General features: G+C 53.9%; 1 protein-coding gene across 1 annotated transcript; it reads right to left on the reverse strand.

The window, feature by feature from the left end:
* Nucleotides 1–9,950: 9,950 nt before the first annotated feature.
* Nucleotides 9,951–14,971, reverse strand: C1H1orf53 (chromosome 1 C1orf53 homolog). Its single transcript, XM_022579179.3, has 3 exons — nucleotides 14,625–14,971; nucleotides 11,490–11,591; nucleotides 9,951–10,200 (listed from the first exon to the last, which is right to left on the reverse strand). Exons 1-3 carry the CDS (start codon nucleotides 14,886–14,888, stop codon nucleotides 10,129–10,131), a joined length of 438 nt encoding a protein of 145 aa, XP_022434887.2. The 5' UTR covers nucleotides 14,889–14,971; the 3' UTR covers nucleotides 9,951–10,128.
* Between the last annotated feature and the right edge of the window lie 380 nt (nucleotides 14,972–15,351).

Consider the following 15,351-nt stretch of genomic DNA (forward strand, 5'->3'; position numbering starts at 1 on the left):
AAAAGGAGCCCTTATTGTCCCCGCCCTGGCGCAGAAGGCAGAGAGCCGGCCTGTTTGGTCCAAGTTCAAGATCAGACCCCGGCTCAAGATATGCAGAATGTCAGCTCCCACCTTTAGGTTTCCTCCTTGTGGACTTTCTGGTCCCCAGCTTATGGGAACCCCAAATAAGTAAATATTGAATAGACATTCCTGTCCTCCCCATCCCCTCTTCCTCAATTCACTTTTTAAAAGTAAGTTGCTTCACCTGCCCAAGGGCTCCCGACCCCAGCAGGCACTGAAGCAACCCCCAAAGCGAAAAGGAGCTAGAAGAGCCTATGTATCTGGAGTTTACTTCTGGCAAAAAGATTCTTCTTTGACAAATCAGTGTCGGGGAAAGGCCGTGGGCTTGGAGACGTGATGTGCAACTGAACCGTGACCACAGGGGGATGTAGTCTCTCACCCAGTTCAGGTTTGGAGGGAAACCGATGGCGAGTCCCGTGTCCCGTATGAAACTTGTCAATGTGGGCAGCAACTCGGGGACTCGCGCGAACTTGGCGCCGCCCCCCGGGACTGGGCGCGCGTCCCACTGCCCCGGCTGGACTGGGGGCTTGTAAATCTGGACGCGCCACACGTTTAGGAGGATGTGAAGGGGGCTTCTCGCCGTGGAGGAGGGGAAGGTGAGAGCCGACAAGCAGAATGGCAGCCCCGCGCCTCACAAGAGGCAGGATTGTTCTGTTTCCCTCTGTTCCCGTGAGCGGCGGCCCCTCCTCGGCCCTATTAAAAAGTGTCCACAATACTCTGATATTGTCGATTCATTCAAACCACCAGAAGCCCCCTAGGGGCCCGAAGCGGAGAGCGGGGGCGGCAGGAACCGACCCAGCTCCGAGCCGAGAGGAGGAAGCCCCGGCTGCGCCCTGCTCTGCGCCGTCCTCCCTCTGGCCGCCTGTTTCCCACCGCGTCCCGTCGGCTTTCCCGGGACCGCCCGTTTCTCCCCGGCACGTCCCGGACACCTGGAGGAGTCCCCTGGTGGCGCACTCGCTTCCCTCGGGAGGAGCCCGACATGGAACGGTGGCCAAATCTAGAAAGATAGAGGGAGAGAGGGAAGAAGAGAGGGAGGGAGGGAGGGAGGAGGGAAGGAAAGAAGGAAAGAAGGAAGGGAGGGAGGGAGGGAGGGAGAAAGGAAGAGCATGGGGGAGGAAGGAAATGAGAGAGGGAGTAGAAAGGAAAGGAAGGAAGAGAAGAATGGTGCAGATCCTGACTTCCTGCCCCAAAGCATCACCTTCTGAAGCTGCTGGAGTCACCTGTACCACGAAACCCAAGACTCCACTGCTTCCCCCTTACTCTTTTCTCTGGGTCAAAAATAATGTTATTTGCAGACTGGACGCTGTTACGGTCCTCCGGGTGCCAGAATACAGCTCATAAAACACAATTTCACACAGAAATGAAGCCAATCAAGTGAACTAAGCTGGAGACCTCCCCTCACTTTGGCAGCCCTACTGGACAGCAGGGCTGCTATTTACTGTAAGTAATGTAATTAGCCCCTTTGGATGGAAATCAATGAGCTTTTCAAACCCACGTGCACAAACGCTGAGGCTGGGGGCAGCAGCTCTTTCAGAGACAGCAGGTCCTCTCACAAAGGGGCAGACTGCCTTCCCACAAGGCGGTGACTGGGACTGGGGAGGGGGGGGTAGGAAGAGGAGGGGTCTTTGAGAAGAACATCAGTCAATTAACCCAAGGAGGCTCCAAGGAAAAAGTAAATATGGGACCTCAATCCAGGGACCCGCTTTGTCTAGTTTCTAGGCTAACTCCCCCCGCCACCCCCCCCATGTGGATGTTCAGAAGTGGGTTTGGCTATTGTTGGATTTTGGTCCTGCTCAGCAAAAACAACAAAGAACCCAAGAACACCACTGCCTCCTTGCAAGGGCTGAAACTTCGGAGACTTCATTAAGTGAGAGCTTAACAAACAACTCCAAGAAAAAGCCAGAACTTTGTGAAGTCTCCAGGGAAGCCAGGCACAGAAGTCCTGTGAGCCCACCAATCCTTCGGTCCTTCCTTCAGCCGCTGTACACAGATTTGTTCATTGTGAATCGGGTACAGGCAGGGCAGAGGACCTCCTGCCATCAGCTTCCAGGTTGGAGCCCAGCTATCCCTGCTTTTTCTTATAAAACTCGGGTTGCAAGTTCCTGTGCCGGGTGGGATTTGCTACTTCCCATAAAGATGAGAACTGCTAGGATTCTTCCTTCTCAGCCAGTGCAGGAAGATTGCAGAGAGCTAGGGGTGGGGCAGGGGGGCTGCTGGAGTTCGGGAGGTCCTCCTTAGTTCTGGGGAGATCGGAAATCGCTCCCCATCGTTCCAGCCCTGTCTCCTCTCACAGTTCCTGAAAAAGGAAGCCCATGGGAGTGGAGGATATTTTCTCCAAGAATTGGGCGCGTGACCTGGGACATCCTAACCTTTTTATCTTGCAGCCTCGGGGAGATGGCCTAAGAGTGTCCCCCAGCCCACCACTTTCAAAACACTTTAAGGAGAGCGTCTTGGTGGCTCTGCCTTCTTTCCTGTCTCCAGAAGAGCTGCTGGGGCCCGGGGCCCGCCGGATGACCCTCAAGTGCTCCGCACCCGCCAGTTCCTGGGGCTGAGTCCCCGCATCTCTCAATGGGACAGGCGCAGGGACCCCTACCCCCGCGACCCGGAGGGGCATCTCGAGTCTCCCCTCTAAACTCAAAGCTCTATTTGGAGCAGGGCAGCAGAACCTTGGCCAGGGACTGCCCTCCATCACGACGGAGCCCACTTCGTCCGCCCTTGCCTTTCTGCTCCACCAGCCACCCAGCCGCTTACAGCGGCCGCTTTGAGGAAAGCGGGCGGCTAGGATCGGGGGCAGAGAAGTCGGGATTGAGGGTCAGGGCCTCGGAATCTCCGCTAGGGCGGCAGCCTGGTCCCGGGTTCCCACTCCCTCCCCAGAGGGGTGGAGAGGGAAGCAAAGGGAACGCGCGGCTTGATCGAGCGGCAACGGAGGCTTTAGGGTCCCAAGGGGAAACCCTGCCTCGACTGAGAGAATAAGCGACTCAAGGTCTCTTCAGACCTGAATTTTGGAGGCCAAGATCCTGTGCCCCGAGTTTGCCCTTAAAAGGGCAGAGGTCGCCTTTCCGCCTGACCCAATTAAGCTAGTTGAGGCTCCTCCTTGGTCTGAAAGGTGCAGCTCTTGGAGCGGTGTCCGTCTTTGGGCGCCGTCCTGAGCATCCCAGGGTCCGGGAGAGTCGGCGCCGTCCTGGGGCTTGGAGCCGCGCAACCAGCCCTGGATGCCTCGGGGTCTGCGCTGGGCGGGAGGCCAGAGCATAGCCCGGAGGCAAGCCGGCCCTTCTCCGTCCGTGGGCGCAGGGAAACTCTGTGTACACCGAGGGTGGCCGATCCAGGCTGGCGCCGCCGCCAGGGCGCCCCTCGGATTCAGTCCTACTAGGAGGGCGGCCTCCCCCCAGCCGGGATGGGAACGGGCTGAGCGGCGCCGGGGTGCGCGAGCTCCAGCGCGAGGAGAGGGAGCCCCGCGGGTGGGCCGCTGCGCACCTCAGCCGGGAGCCCGTTCCGCGCGGCCGGCGCGCCGGGCCCTGCCCTCGGGTGCGCCCTGTGTCCACGCATCCCCCTAGCCCCGCGAGGCCTCCGGCCCGCTGCGCGCTCCCTTCAAACCTCTGCCTCCAACGCCCCTGGGTTCTTCTCCAAGGGACGGCCGGCCGGTGGCGGAGACCGCGCTTCTGAAATCTGAAGGTCTTTTACCTGGGGTTTGCCGCGCTGCGGGCCCGCAGCAGCCGCAGGAATAAAGGGAGCCTCCCCCCGCCCCTCGCCACCCCCGCGTCCGCGGAGATCGCCCGCAGAAACGGCTACGCGCGGGTCAGGTTGAGCCAACAGTGGGGGTGAAACCAGTTTCCAGTTAAGCCCTAATGGGTGAGAAGCGACGTCTTCCTGCCCGCGTCCCCGCCCCATCCCTTCCAGTGAGGAGACGCCCCCAGCAGCTCCGCGAAGGATCCGGAGCGCATCCCTCGCGCCCGGACACCTCGCGGCTTAGTGGCACCGTGACCTCCGCCCCCAGCGCCTCCACCCTGAGTAACTCAGACCTTCGAGAGAAAGGCAAGAGGAGGGGAACGCGGATTTCAGGAATGCTGTCAGGAGACTCGGAACGAGACCATGTATCTTAGAGCCTACGGTTCGCGGTTTAATTTCTAAGACAAACACAAACCCCTCTTCTTCCCACCCGGTGAAGGCGTGCACACGCGCGTGCACACACACATTCACACACCCGCACAATATATGCTCCGGCCTAAGAGAAAGGGCAAGAGAAAGAGCCTGGCGTGTAACTCACCTGCCTCTAGAGTGGTGCCGTTCAGCATTCTGAGAGCTGGCGTGGATCACTCAGCGATGGTGGCTGCACCGCAGAGAAACGAGCGCATCAGCTCCGAGGTGCGGCCCGGGGGCCCGGGCGCCTCCCACCCCCGGGGGGCGCGTCCCATCTGCTCCTCCCGCCGCGGCCTCGGGCACCGAGAGGCCTCGAGGGAAGCCGGGCAGCCTCCGGTAGGTGCCCGGGGCGCTCCCGGGAGCCGGGCGGTCGGGCTCACGCCGAGGGCGGAAAGCTGCTCCGGACAGACAACCCCCATCGGGATCTTACCTTGAGGTCCAGACGTTCCCGCCCAAGAACCCGGTCCTCGGCGAGGGAGGGCGGGAGGCGGCGGCCAGAGGTGCGAGCCAGTCCCCAGATCTCGCCAAGGGGTCCTCTGTTAATCCAAATAAATAAGTCAACCGGTGGCTGGGTGGGTGGATGGTTCTCTCTCTCTCTCTCTCCCTCTCTCTCTCCCCCTCTCTCTCTCCCCCGCCGTCGGAATTGACCCGAATCCCTCACCTCTGACCCGCAGCTCCCTCCACCTGTCTTTTATTTTCTATTTATGCTTCCAGACCGGGAAGAGGAGGAGAAAGGGGTGGGCAGAGGACACAGACGCGGACCAGTGCAGGGAGACAAGCTCCGAGGCCGCGTTCAGCCCTTCCAGCCTCTCAGTAATCAGGGAAGGTGTTAATGGAGGACTCGGCCGTTTGGGAACCTCATAAAGCCAAGAGCATCCTGAGCCTTGGGCGCAGCGGGAGGGCTGGAGTCCCGCGACGCGCCCTGGGCTCCCGGGTCTCCATCCGGCCTTGGCCTTCCAGGTGCTGCTACCTCAAAGATGCTGCTGCCAGCTGGTGCCTGCATAGACGGTGAGCGGGCGGTAGCTCCTGCAGGGAGCTGGGCTAAGCCACTGATTGCTCACCCGTCACCTCCCCGCCTTTCCCTCGCCGTCCTCCCTTTCCTCTCTGCGCTCCCGGGCTTGGCGCCAGCAACCCAGCACTTTAGGGTGCGTTCTGCGCTCGAGGGTGGCGTTCTCGGCCGGGTCAGCGCGAGGGCCCGAGGTATCTCTGCAGCCCGGCTCTGGCTAGGAGGCGGGGATGGAGATCCAGCCGGGAGAAAACTAACTCAAACCCTGGGAAACGAGAGTTCGCGGGGTCACAGACAGACTCCCGCACCTGGACGGGACGGGGGCCCGGTTACCTGGTCTCGGCTTCCCGAGGGGCTGCGTCGCCCCAGCAACCAGGGGCGCAGTCAGGCCGCGGGGAACGGAGAGAGAACCGGGAAGCCTGGCCTCTGGCCAATTATTTACCTACTCGCCCACCCGGTGCGCCCCTCGCGCTCAGAGATGGGGGCGGGGGATCTCTGTGAGGCTCCAGCGCGGATGAGGAAGGGGTGTGAGCAGTGAGACTGGCCGCTCCACGGTGCGGGTCCGGGTGGGGCTGCCGCGTTCCCTTCCTGCCCCTCCACCCCTGGGCTGCAGCAGGGGCTCCTCCGCTGGGCGCAGGCCGAGCGTGCAGGGGGTTGGGGGATCCCGCACATCAGCGAGCCGCAGGAGACCACTGCCCGAGATGGGGGCCCGTGGGACTGTGCAGGGGTAGACCCACCACTTCGCCCTCCCCGCAAGCTCTGCCCACAGCTTAGGGCTGGCAAGGGATCCAGCAGGAGCCGCGAATCAAAGCCCTCAGGCTTTCTCTTTCCGTCCCACGTCCCGGAATGTAGCTCAGAGCACCCCGGTAGAGTCCCTCTTTCTACTGGAACCCTTGGTTGCACTTAGCCAGTCCCACCAGCCAACTATTCCTACTAGTTTACCTTCTAAGTCCCCCTCACCCCCGACGTTCCCCTTCCCAACCCGTCCTCTTTAGCTCTTTCTGTCCTCGAGAATCCCCCCTATCTCGGTTCGTGTTCCCAGCCAGGAAGCGGACAAGCCTCCCAGGTTCAGCTCCTCCGCTTGCTGCCTAGGCCGTCGAATGGATGGACGGCGACACCGACCCGAAGACCTTCAGTTGCTCCCGCTCATCTGTGTCCAAAGCAGTGGGTTTAATCCTCTTTGGGGTCACGAACCGTTTTAGGTATTTGATAAAAACATGCATTCTACACACACACACACACACACACACACACACACACACACACAGAGGCAGAGGTGCGCGTGCGTGTACTGAAGCGCACACAGAAGCTCACACTTCAGAATACAAATTTCGGATGGGAAGATGCTATCGCCAGAAATCTTCCAATCCTCCCACAGCCCATGATTCTGAGTTTTTACTCTCTTTTACACCCACGGTCTCAGGAGGATGGTGGGGCGTAAGTCTGGAGGTTCTGGGCCAGGAGCCCGACCTGGAAACCGTTTGTAGGGGCGAGGATCAGCCAGTGCGGGGCTTGGGCGCTCTGCAGGGCATCCCGCGGGCCTGGGTGGACAAGAGTCAGTTGCGAGTTCTTCCATGACATTTTCTCAGAGATCGAGCTCTCCAGAGGCGCGCAAGAGGGTGCCAACACACACACCCCCGCCACACACACACACACACACACACACTTAAACATCTGACTTTCTTTTTTTCCTGAGGGAGGGGATACTTCTGGCACCCAGAAGTACCTTTTAATTGTTGCAGGGTAGTAAAAAAGAGCACCAAGTTTTAATCCTCCTTCACGGTCAGACGTCCCGTCCACAACTCAAGCCTTTGCTCGAATGTAAAGAAAATGAAAAGGCAGGTGTTGACAGGCAGTGGGCAGGTGGGGGGAGGGGGGCTCCTTCGGGGAAAGGCGGGGACCGTGAGGCCTCAAAGTGCTCAGGGGAAGGCGACATGACGATGGCCGTTTGCCAGGTCGTGGGCCCCCTTCCCCAGCCTTGTCTGGAGACCCCGCTGGCCTCCGGCGGTGGATCCGGGCGCGCGGGAAAGACTTCGGTCGCCTTAGGACACGGCGCCCTGCGGGGAACAAAGACCCGCGCCGCGTCCGGGAAGCATCCCCCCTTCTCCAGGCCCTTCTGGTCCAAAGACACCCACACCGGTGTGGGAGCCCCAGGTTGCACTCGGTGGGGGGGGGAAGCCCTTCCCTTCCTTGCTCTGCAAAATCGATGGGGTCGGTGTGGCTTTTGGAAGAGGGGGGAATGTGCACGTAATCCACCTGCTGGGAGAACGGCCCAGGGCAGGGCCTTCCCCGCGAAAGGAAGAACCACCACGGCAGGAACGTATCCCCCGCCCTCCACCCCGCTAAACACCGCACAAGACCCCCCAGCTTCCCCTTGGGTCTTTCAGTTTTAGAAACAACCTAGAAATCAATCTCCCTTGATTTATGATGCCTGCCTTGCGGCGGCAGGACTCTGCAAAAACCTTAAAAGTGGAGTAGCAGCGGAGTTGATTTAACCTGGGAAGTCTATTTCTCGGTATCCACGTGTATTTGTACACACACACACCCAGTAAGAAACCTGACTTTTTACTTTACAAGGTGCGAATACAATAGAACCTGAAGTTCTTGCAGCGAGGCCCATTTATGTGGCCGTATTGTGTGTAATGTGGGAGCACCCGCCGCTGCCATCCCCGACGTGTGGTTCACGAGCATCTACCCAGAACCGCGGCCGAGAACTTCAGACCTCGGCTCCCCGGCTCCAGAGGCACGAAAGAGTAAGAGCGTCCCCCTCCCCGCCCACACCCCAGCGGCGGCTTCTCGGCTGTTGTTGCCAGGAAGCCTAGAAGTTCTGCCAGGAAGAGTCACAAAGTCCCACGCAAGGGTCCTCCCGTCTTGGGCCAGTTCGGCACTGCAGGAGCTGCACTGGGAGAAGGAAAGAGCTGCCTCTAGGAGGGAGGCATCCCTTACCTTATTCCCATCTGCCAAGGGGCTTTCTCAAAACACTGCCTTAGGAGGGGGCGGGGACTGGGGGGGAGCCTCAAAGTGAACTTGCAAAAAGCAAATAGAACTCTTCTCTTTGCTTTCCTCCTCCTCTTGTGTCTCCAGAAAGTTGGCCTTCTCCACTCCATTTCCTTCTGGTTTTCCTCTTGGGACTGCTGAAGAAAGCCCCATACAGCTCCCACCCAGAAGATGTCTATGGTAATCTTCAAGTCTAGTGGGAAACATGGAGCTAGCTGGCTGCTCGTTGACCTAAGAGTGGAAAGGAAAGTGGCTCCCAGGAGTCCATAAACCTTTCTGGAAAGACTGACTGCCTCCTCTGTCACAATGCTGATCCCTTCTCCTGTTCTCCTCCAAATAGTTCCTGGAGAGGGCAACACCAGGCCACAGACACTGCTCTTTACATCCAAGGAGGGCCCCGGGGCAGTGTTGCTGAGGGAGCCACAGTCAGGAACATCAGAAACACTGGGGCACCAAAACCGCCAACAGTTTTGGGAAACAACTTACTATTTGACATAAAATGAACACATGGCACATTTAGAGACTTAATGGGCTTCTTTTCACTCATTTTACAGTTTAGAAGGTGTTTTGTTTTGAATCAAATATGGGAGAAGGCACCAGAGTCTTTTTGCTGCTTAAAATTTTTAGAAAGCTTTAGAAAAAACCTTCATTGAGGGCCACGGGCAGAGACAAAGGCAGACCTCTGAGATGTTGGAGAACCATTCAGATTCTGCCGGGAGAAAAAGCTGAGGGTCAGCTCTGGGTAAAGCCAGCCTTCCATTTCACTGACCAGCTTTCCCTGCAAGGAAAAGGCTTCCTGGGGGCTGCTATCCTCAGAGGGAAACAGAAAAGGAGGCATGGGGAGGGGACCCAGAACCTGGGTTGGAGACTGAAGCCCAGGGTCTTCGTAGCAGTGAATGAAATAGGTGTAAAGCTAATAAAACATCCTAAGGCAGATGAGCCTGCAAAGTGCCATCAGAGATGGAGGAATAAAATGGGGGGGGAGAGAAAAAAAGAATGGTTTAATCGAAGCATCTTAAACAGCCTGACCCCCAAGTCAGAATGATTTAAAGGTTTTATTAGGAGAACAGATGGAAGATGAGAGCATTTCTCGCCGCAGAATGGCCCTTCTTGGATACTCATATGCTGCATGATATCCTTATAGCTCCTTATAGCTCAAGATATAAATAAAAGGAAGAATGTATTCAAATTCTTCTGTTTGCCAGCAACCTCCCTTGGGTTGCTAACACTGAGGAGAAAACAGTAGAACTGAGGCTATAAAAAAAAGAAAAATCAAGAGCTACTAATGTGACCCGATTGCTGCTATTTATTTAATGTAACAGTCATTATTTTCTTTCTTCGACATACGTCTAATAATGAAGCAAAAAGAAAGGAAAATAATTATCAATGTGCCACTTCAGATACACACAAACAGAGACTTCCCTGGTGGTACAGTGGTTAAGAATCCTCCTGCTAATGCAGGGGACATGCGTTCGAGCCCTGCTCGGGGAAGATCCCACATCCCACATGCCACGGAGCCCGTGTGCCACAACTACTGAGCACGCGCGTTGCAACTACCGAAGCCCACGCGCCTAGAGCCCGCGCTCCACAACAAGAGAAGCCACCACAATGAGTAGCCCGGGCACCACAACGAAGAGTAGCGCCCCCTCGTCGCAACTAGAGAAAGCCCACGTGCAGCAACGAAGACCCAAAGCAGCCAAACATAAATAAATAAATAAATTTATATTCAGAAAAGAAACACACAAACATCTGCTAGCTTTTTCGTTTTATTGATGTTCTTTTAATACATGTTTAAGATTAATATATGCTTAAGTTTAAGATTAAACTAGTGCCCAACTACTAACAGCACAGAAAGCAATTCTGGATTAAGGTTTTATTTATTTTTTTAATAAGGCTCAATTAGATGGAGAACAGAAATGAAATTCTTCTCAAACATAAAAATGTGAATTGAATTGCTTCTTTTTGGATGGATCTTTAACATTGACTTGACCATATGGACACTGCAAAAGTAATAAAACAAGTTACTGTTGAATTATTTAACAATCATCTTGAAGAAGTACACTTTTCATGGTGAAAAAAAGAGACTGCTAGCAACGTTCTATAGATTATTTGTTCTACCTCCTATAGACTAAGAGGAGAACGATGGCAACATCTGGCAAATGGTTCTAATTAGGGTCCAAGAATCACTTCCTAAATGCATCCTTCCAACTTCAAGAATTTTACTGTCAAAACCTCACCTTAAAAAATTCTCCAGTCCTCAATTCAGGCAGAGCTCTTATGGGTTTGATTAGAAACAGCTAATGGCACAGGTAGGAACATCCATAAAAGTGAAGGCTTAATTTTTCAGTACTGGCTACTGTTAATACAAGCATTTAATGTCAATTCCTTGATTAGAAAGTAGGTCGCTTAGAGGAAATAACTCCTTCTTGCCCCCCAAACATACAGTCAAAGTGGTCTATAAACAGAGCTTATCTGTTTATAATCTTAACTGTATAACAATTTACCTTACTAGTAGTATGCTTTTAAAAAGTTAGAGTGAAGAACCCATTCCCATTTATTTTTTGTTCAAAGTAGGGAAGTATTACATAGTTAGTTCATCTTAATCAGTGAGCATAGAGATATATGGCTGCTGAAATATACATTTTAGGAAACGTACAGCACTAAGTTTGGAGTAGCAAGCTTCATGGTTATTTTAAAGACACAGTAGAAAACAACCACAGAAAGAATGGGCGGGGGGTGGGGGGGAGAGAAGGAGAAGAAAGCGGAGGGGATGGGGAGTAGTAGTAATAATAATAATAGTAATAATAATGGAGAAGGAGGAAAGGAAGGGAGGGACATGGAGGGAGGAAATCATTATCATTATAAAAAACCTACCTGTCAATGTTAGGCAAGTATCTATTTATTCAGCTAAAAATGAAAAATAAATGCTTCCTGGGATCTAGTTTGCAATATTCCGGATTTCTTTTCCTGCCCTCTTTCTACTTGCCTAGTAAACACAACTTATTTGAAACCTCGTGAAAAGTTTCCTCGTAATAAAGAACTCCCATGAATTGCCAAACACAGTGTTTCAAGGAACTGATGCTCACGGTGAAACGTTACAAAATTCCATTAACTTTAAAGGTCCTCTGTTGGTCCTAAGGACTTTATTGTCCATGGCCAGAGCCGCTTGTGAAAAGTGCACACCAGGTTCTATTTAGCATTGTTATTTGACTTGTTTTTCAAATAATAGGTATTTACGAAGTCACGGAAGCCCCGAAAACTGCTGCCATCCTGCCGAACTGGTACTCACGTGTCTGCAGGTAGAGCCGCAGCATCTGCCTCTCTGCAAGTGGGCCAGCCGGGTGAGCACCATGTAGCCGGTAGCTGGGTCCACGTAGTTCAGCCGGCCAGCCTGAAGAGCAGTGAAATCAAACGATTCATTCATCTCAATATTCATCGTATCTCCTCACCATCATTCCTACTCATAAAATACTGCAACATTTTCTTCAAACAATATTAAACTTCTTCCCAGCCATTTTCGTGGCACTTGCAATTAAGGACTGAATGCATTCCAACATTATACACAATCCAACTTTATGTGACCTAAGGAGAAAATATACAGTTTGAGAAAAATGAGAAGTTGATGGAAAAACAAGAACTCCTCTATACCCAATAACGATGTAGCCACTGCTCAGGTATTTTTCATTCAGTTTCTAGGTAACAAGTTTAATAACAGGTGATTTAATGACTTTAAGAGCTTAAGAGGCTGAAAATGAACTTTCACTCAGAAGTTGCAGTTGCAATTTCAGTACTTAAAATATGTGGATAACGATTTAAACTTACAGAAAAGGTGCTAATCAAAACCAACAGTCCTTAGAGAAAAGTACTACCTTTACTATTATTTAACACTTTTCCTTACCTTCATCGTGTGCTACTCCACTGCATATTTTGCGCTGTTTTCTTTTTTTTTTTGGAATGTTGTTAGTGCCATTTTTAAGCAAAATAAAACTATTATTTTTAACATATTAACACTCACTGCTTCACGACTTTGATCAAAAGCAGATTTTACTACAGCACTTCAGATGTCAAGAAAGCATCCTCTATCTACATTCAAACAGTCTTAAAAAGCTGTCCCAAGCACGTTGTGTGAAGACAAATAATGCAACCTCTTCTGTGGATTTGGGCCACATGAGTAACATTATTTAGCCTTGAGATTTTGAAGGGGAACTGTCTCCTGGGCTTTTTCTATAACCCTTTTACCACGCAGTAACTCTGCACCACTCTTGCATAGAGCCTTTCCATTAAAATACACGTGACACTTAAATATCTTCTTACATGTATTTTTGCGTATGCGGCAAACTACTTCTTCAGAGTGTCTTCCTTAGCGGCTGAATATTTTGTTCTGGTTCAGCTTCTCATGAACTATGCGTCATGAATAAAACGTGGAGTAAAAGGACAACTAGAGTTCAAGCCTAGGCCTCCTCTAAGGCATTCCAGCAAAGTGAGCCCAGGGCAGCAGAAATCCAGCCATCAAGTCCCAAGGCCAGCCTAAGGGGCCTCCCGAATCCTTTGGGGCCGCAGAAGCAGATTACATGAAACCAGCGGCACTGAACAATACTTTAGAACGACCGATTGTCAAGACCTTGCTTCTTTATTTACTAAGTCCGTGTTGGAAGACTTGGAAGAAAAGCAAAAGAACGCTGGGAACTCTGTTAGCCGACTTCTTTCCGCATTTCATCGCTGGGGGTCTTCTGGAACCTGGGAGCCTCACAGATTGCTCCTGGACTTGGGCTGCTCTCCTGCTCTCCAAGGCAATGGGGAAACTCTGATGGCTGCCCACGCAAACGTAATTTGTCCTCAGTAAGTGAGCCTCAGGTCATGGTGGCAACAGACAAAGGCAGGGCAAGAGTGTTGACAGTCTGACTGGAGAACAAGATGCTCAGTGATGCAGGTCAGCACACGTGAGAGAGCTACCTGCCTGCAGGTGTGGAAGAAGGGCCACTGTGAGGGGGCTCTGATTTGTTGAACAACAAAAACAACAAGCTCATTATTGGGTTTGCTTATGGTCTCCTAGACAGCCATTTAACCTGCGATTCTGACACTGATGAAACTGTGTGAATTCCTTGAGTGAGAAAAAGTTTCTTTCCCTTCCCGGGCTGATTGAGCTGGTCGTTCCAGGCCACTGGTGTTTGCTCTATAGAGAACGATACTTTTTGCTTCTATTTACCACAATTATATAGTGAAGTGTGGGAACAAATTACACATTATTTTAAAAAGAGTATAAACAAGAACCATCCAAAGCTGCCAGTCATTTCCTAAAGAGTCTTTGTGCAAAAGTTTCAACACAGAAGTGGATCTCAGGGCCTACTAACTAACCGTGGAAAAAAAAAAGTCAACTTTAGGCAACCTCCAAGGTTTTCTTCTCTGCTCCCCTGGTTCAGGCCAGACCAAATAACACTAGTCATGTCAAGTGCTGGTCACCCGCAGTGTATTCAACAGGCTACTTTTGTATCTTTTCTATATATATTTATCACAGAGCTCACTTGCTCTTTCAAGATGATACAAATATAAACATGCTACCCTTGAACGTATGTAGTCTGTGTCAGAAAGCGTTAAGGGAGGTGATAAGTTTTGATATTGGTGCTAACAAGCAATTGTCAAATCCCCAAACCAGAAGAACACACAGCTCTAGATTGTCTAGTAAAAATGTAAACGCCTATTTATACTTTCTTTTGTAACTCTGCTCCGATAGGTGGAAAGGACGAAAGGATGATAGCAAAAATTAAAATAAATTAAAAATAAGTTCATGTTTTATGTTTTCATTATTGAAATCATTGGATGGCAGTGTTTAACTGATACTGCAGATAAAGACACACATATTTCCCTGTGACTTCTCAGCTCCTCTACCTCCTCTATCAATGCATTACACCACTCCCCCAACCCCAAACACACACGCACACACATGCGCGCACATGCGCGCGCGCACACACACACACACACACACACACACACACACACACACACAGGACAGTGATGACAGGCCCTAGACTGCGACCGGAGTTTAGCTCGGACACTGATCAGAAAGGAGTCGCGCTCATACTCAGGATAGATCCACGTTAACTCTTTGCCCGGAATAGGAAACTGTGGCCAGTTTTCAAGCGAAAAGTTCTGAGCGGTAAGCTTGCACGCCGTCAGAGGCCCGAGGCAGGACTGCACCGACCTCCGGCAACCCCGCTCCAGACCGGGGACGCGCAGGCGCACCTATCACCGGGCGGCCGGGGAGGGCGGGGCTGCAGGGAGCGGGGCTGCCGCGGAGGGCGGGGCGGGGTGTCTGGGGAGGAGGGGCCTCACTGCGCAAGCGCGTGGTCCCTGGGGCTGCGGTCCGGGCGGGGCGGGGAGGGGCGGAGCAACCTGGGTGCCCGTGAGGGACGGGGCGGGGCCTCACCGCGCAGGCGGCGGCGTGAAGCTCCGAGATCCTCCGCTCCGCCGCTGTTAACTCTTTGCTCGCCGGACGCCTCGCTGCTCCATCCGGCCCGTCCTGCGAGTCGGGCCCAGAGCCGCCGCGGTCTCCCTGCGAAGCGGAGCAGAGGGTGAAGCTGAGGCGCTGTCGGAACGCTTCTCCAACCCGGGGCGGTTCTGGCGGCGGGGCGGCGGACGGCTGCCTCCCAAGGGCAGCGCCCACGGACGCCGGGACCCGCCAGGCCGCCATGGCTGCCGCCTGTGGGAGGCGGGGCGCTGGGGCCACGGGGCGGTCCGTACTGCTCCCGCAGAGCCAGGCCGGGCCCAGACCCGCCACCCCGGACCCCGGCCTCCGACCCTCGACCCCGGACCCGCCCTCCGGTCCTGGACCCCGACCCCCGCCTCCTGACCTCGGCCCTCCGGACTCTGACTCCCTCTCCGACCCAGGGCCCCGGCCTCCGGACTCGGATCCCGCCCTCCGACCCGGACCCCGCCCTCAGATCCCTGCCCTCGGACCTGGACCCCGACCCAGCCCCGGCTCTCCGACTCCGGACCTTGACCCCTGACCCCGGATCCCGCCCTCTGGTCCTGGACCTGGCCCTCCGAGCCCAGACCCCCGACCACGCCCTCGCCCTCCGGACCCGGACCCCGGCCTTCCGCAGCCCCACCGGCCCTGCCCGGCAGATAAAGTGGACCTTAGGCAGCTGAGGAGG

The sequence above is a fragment of the Delphinapterus leucas genome, chromosome 1, assembly GCF_059928025.1.
Source record: "Delphinapterus leucas isolate spDelLeu-1000000601 "Yukka" chromosome 1, BTC_Dleu_Yukka2, whole genome shotgun sequence".
NCBI lineage: Eukaryota > Metazoa > Chordata > Mammalia > Artiodactyla > Monodontidae > Delphinapterus > Delphinapterus leucas.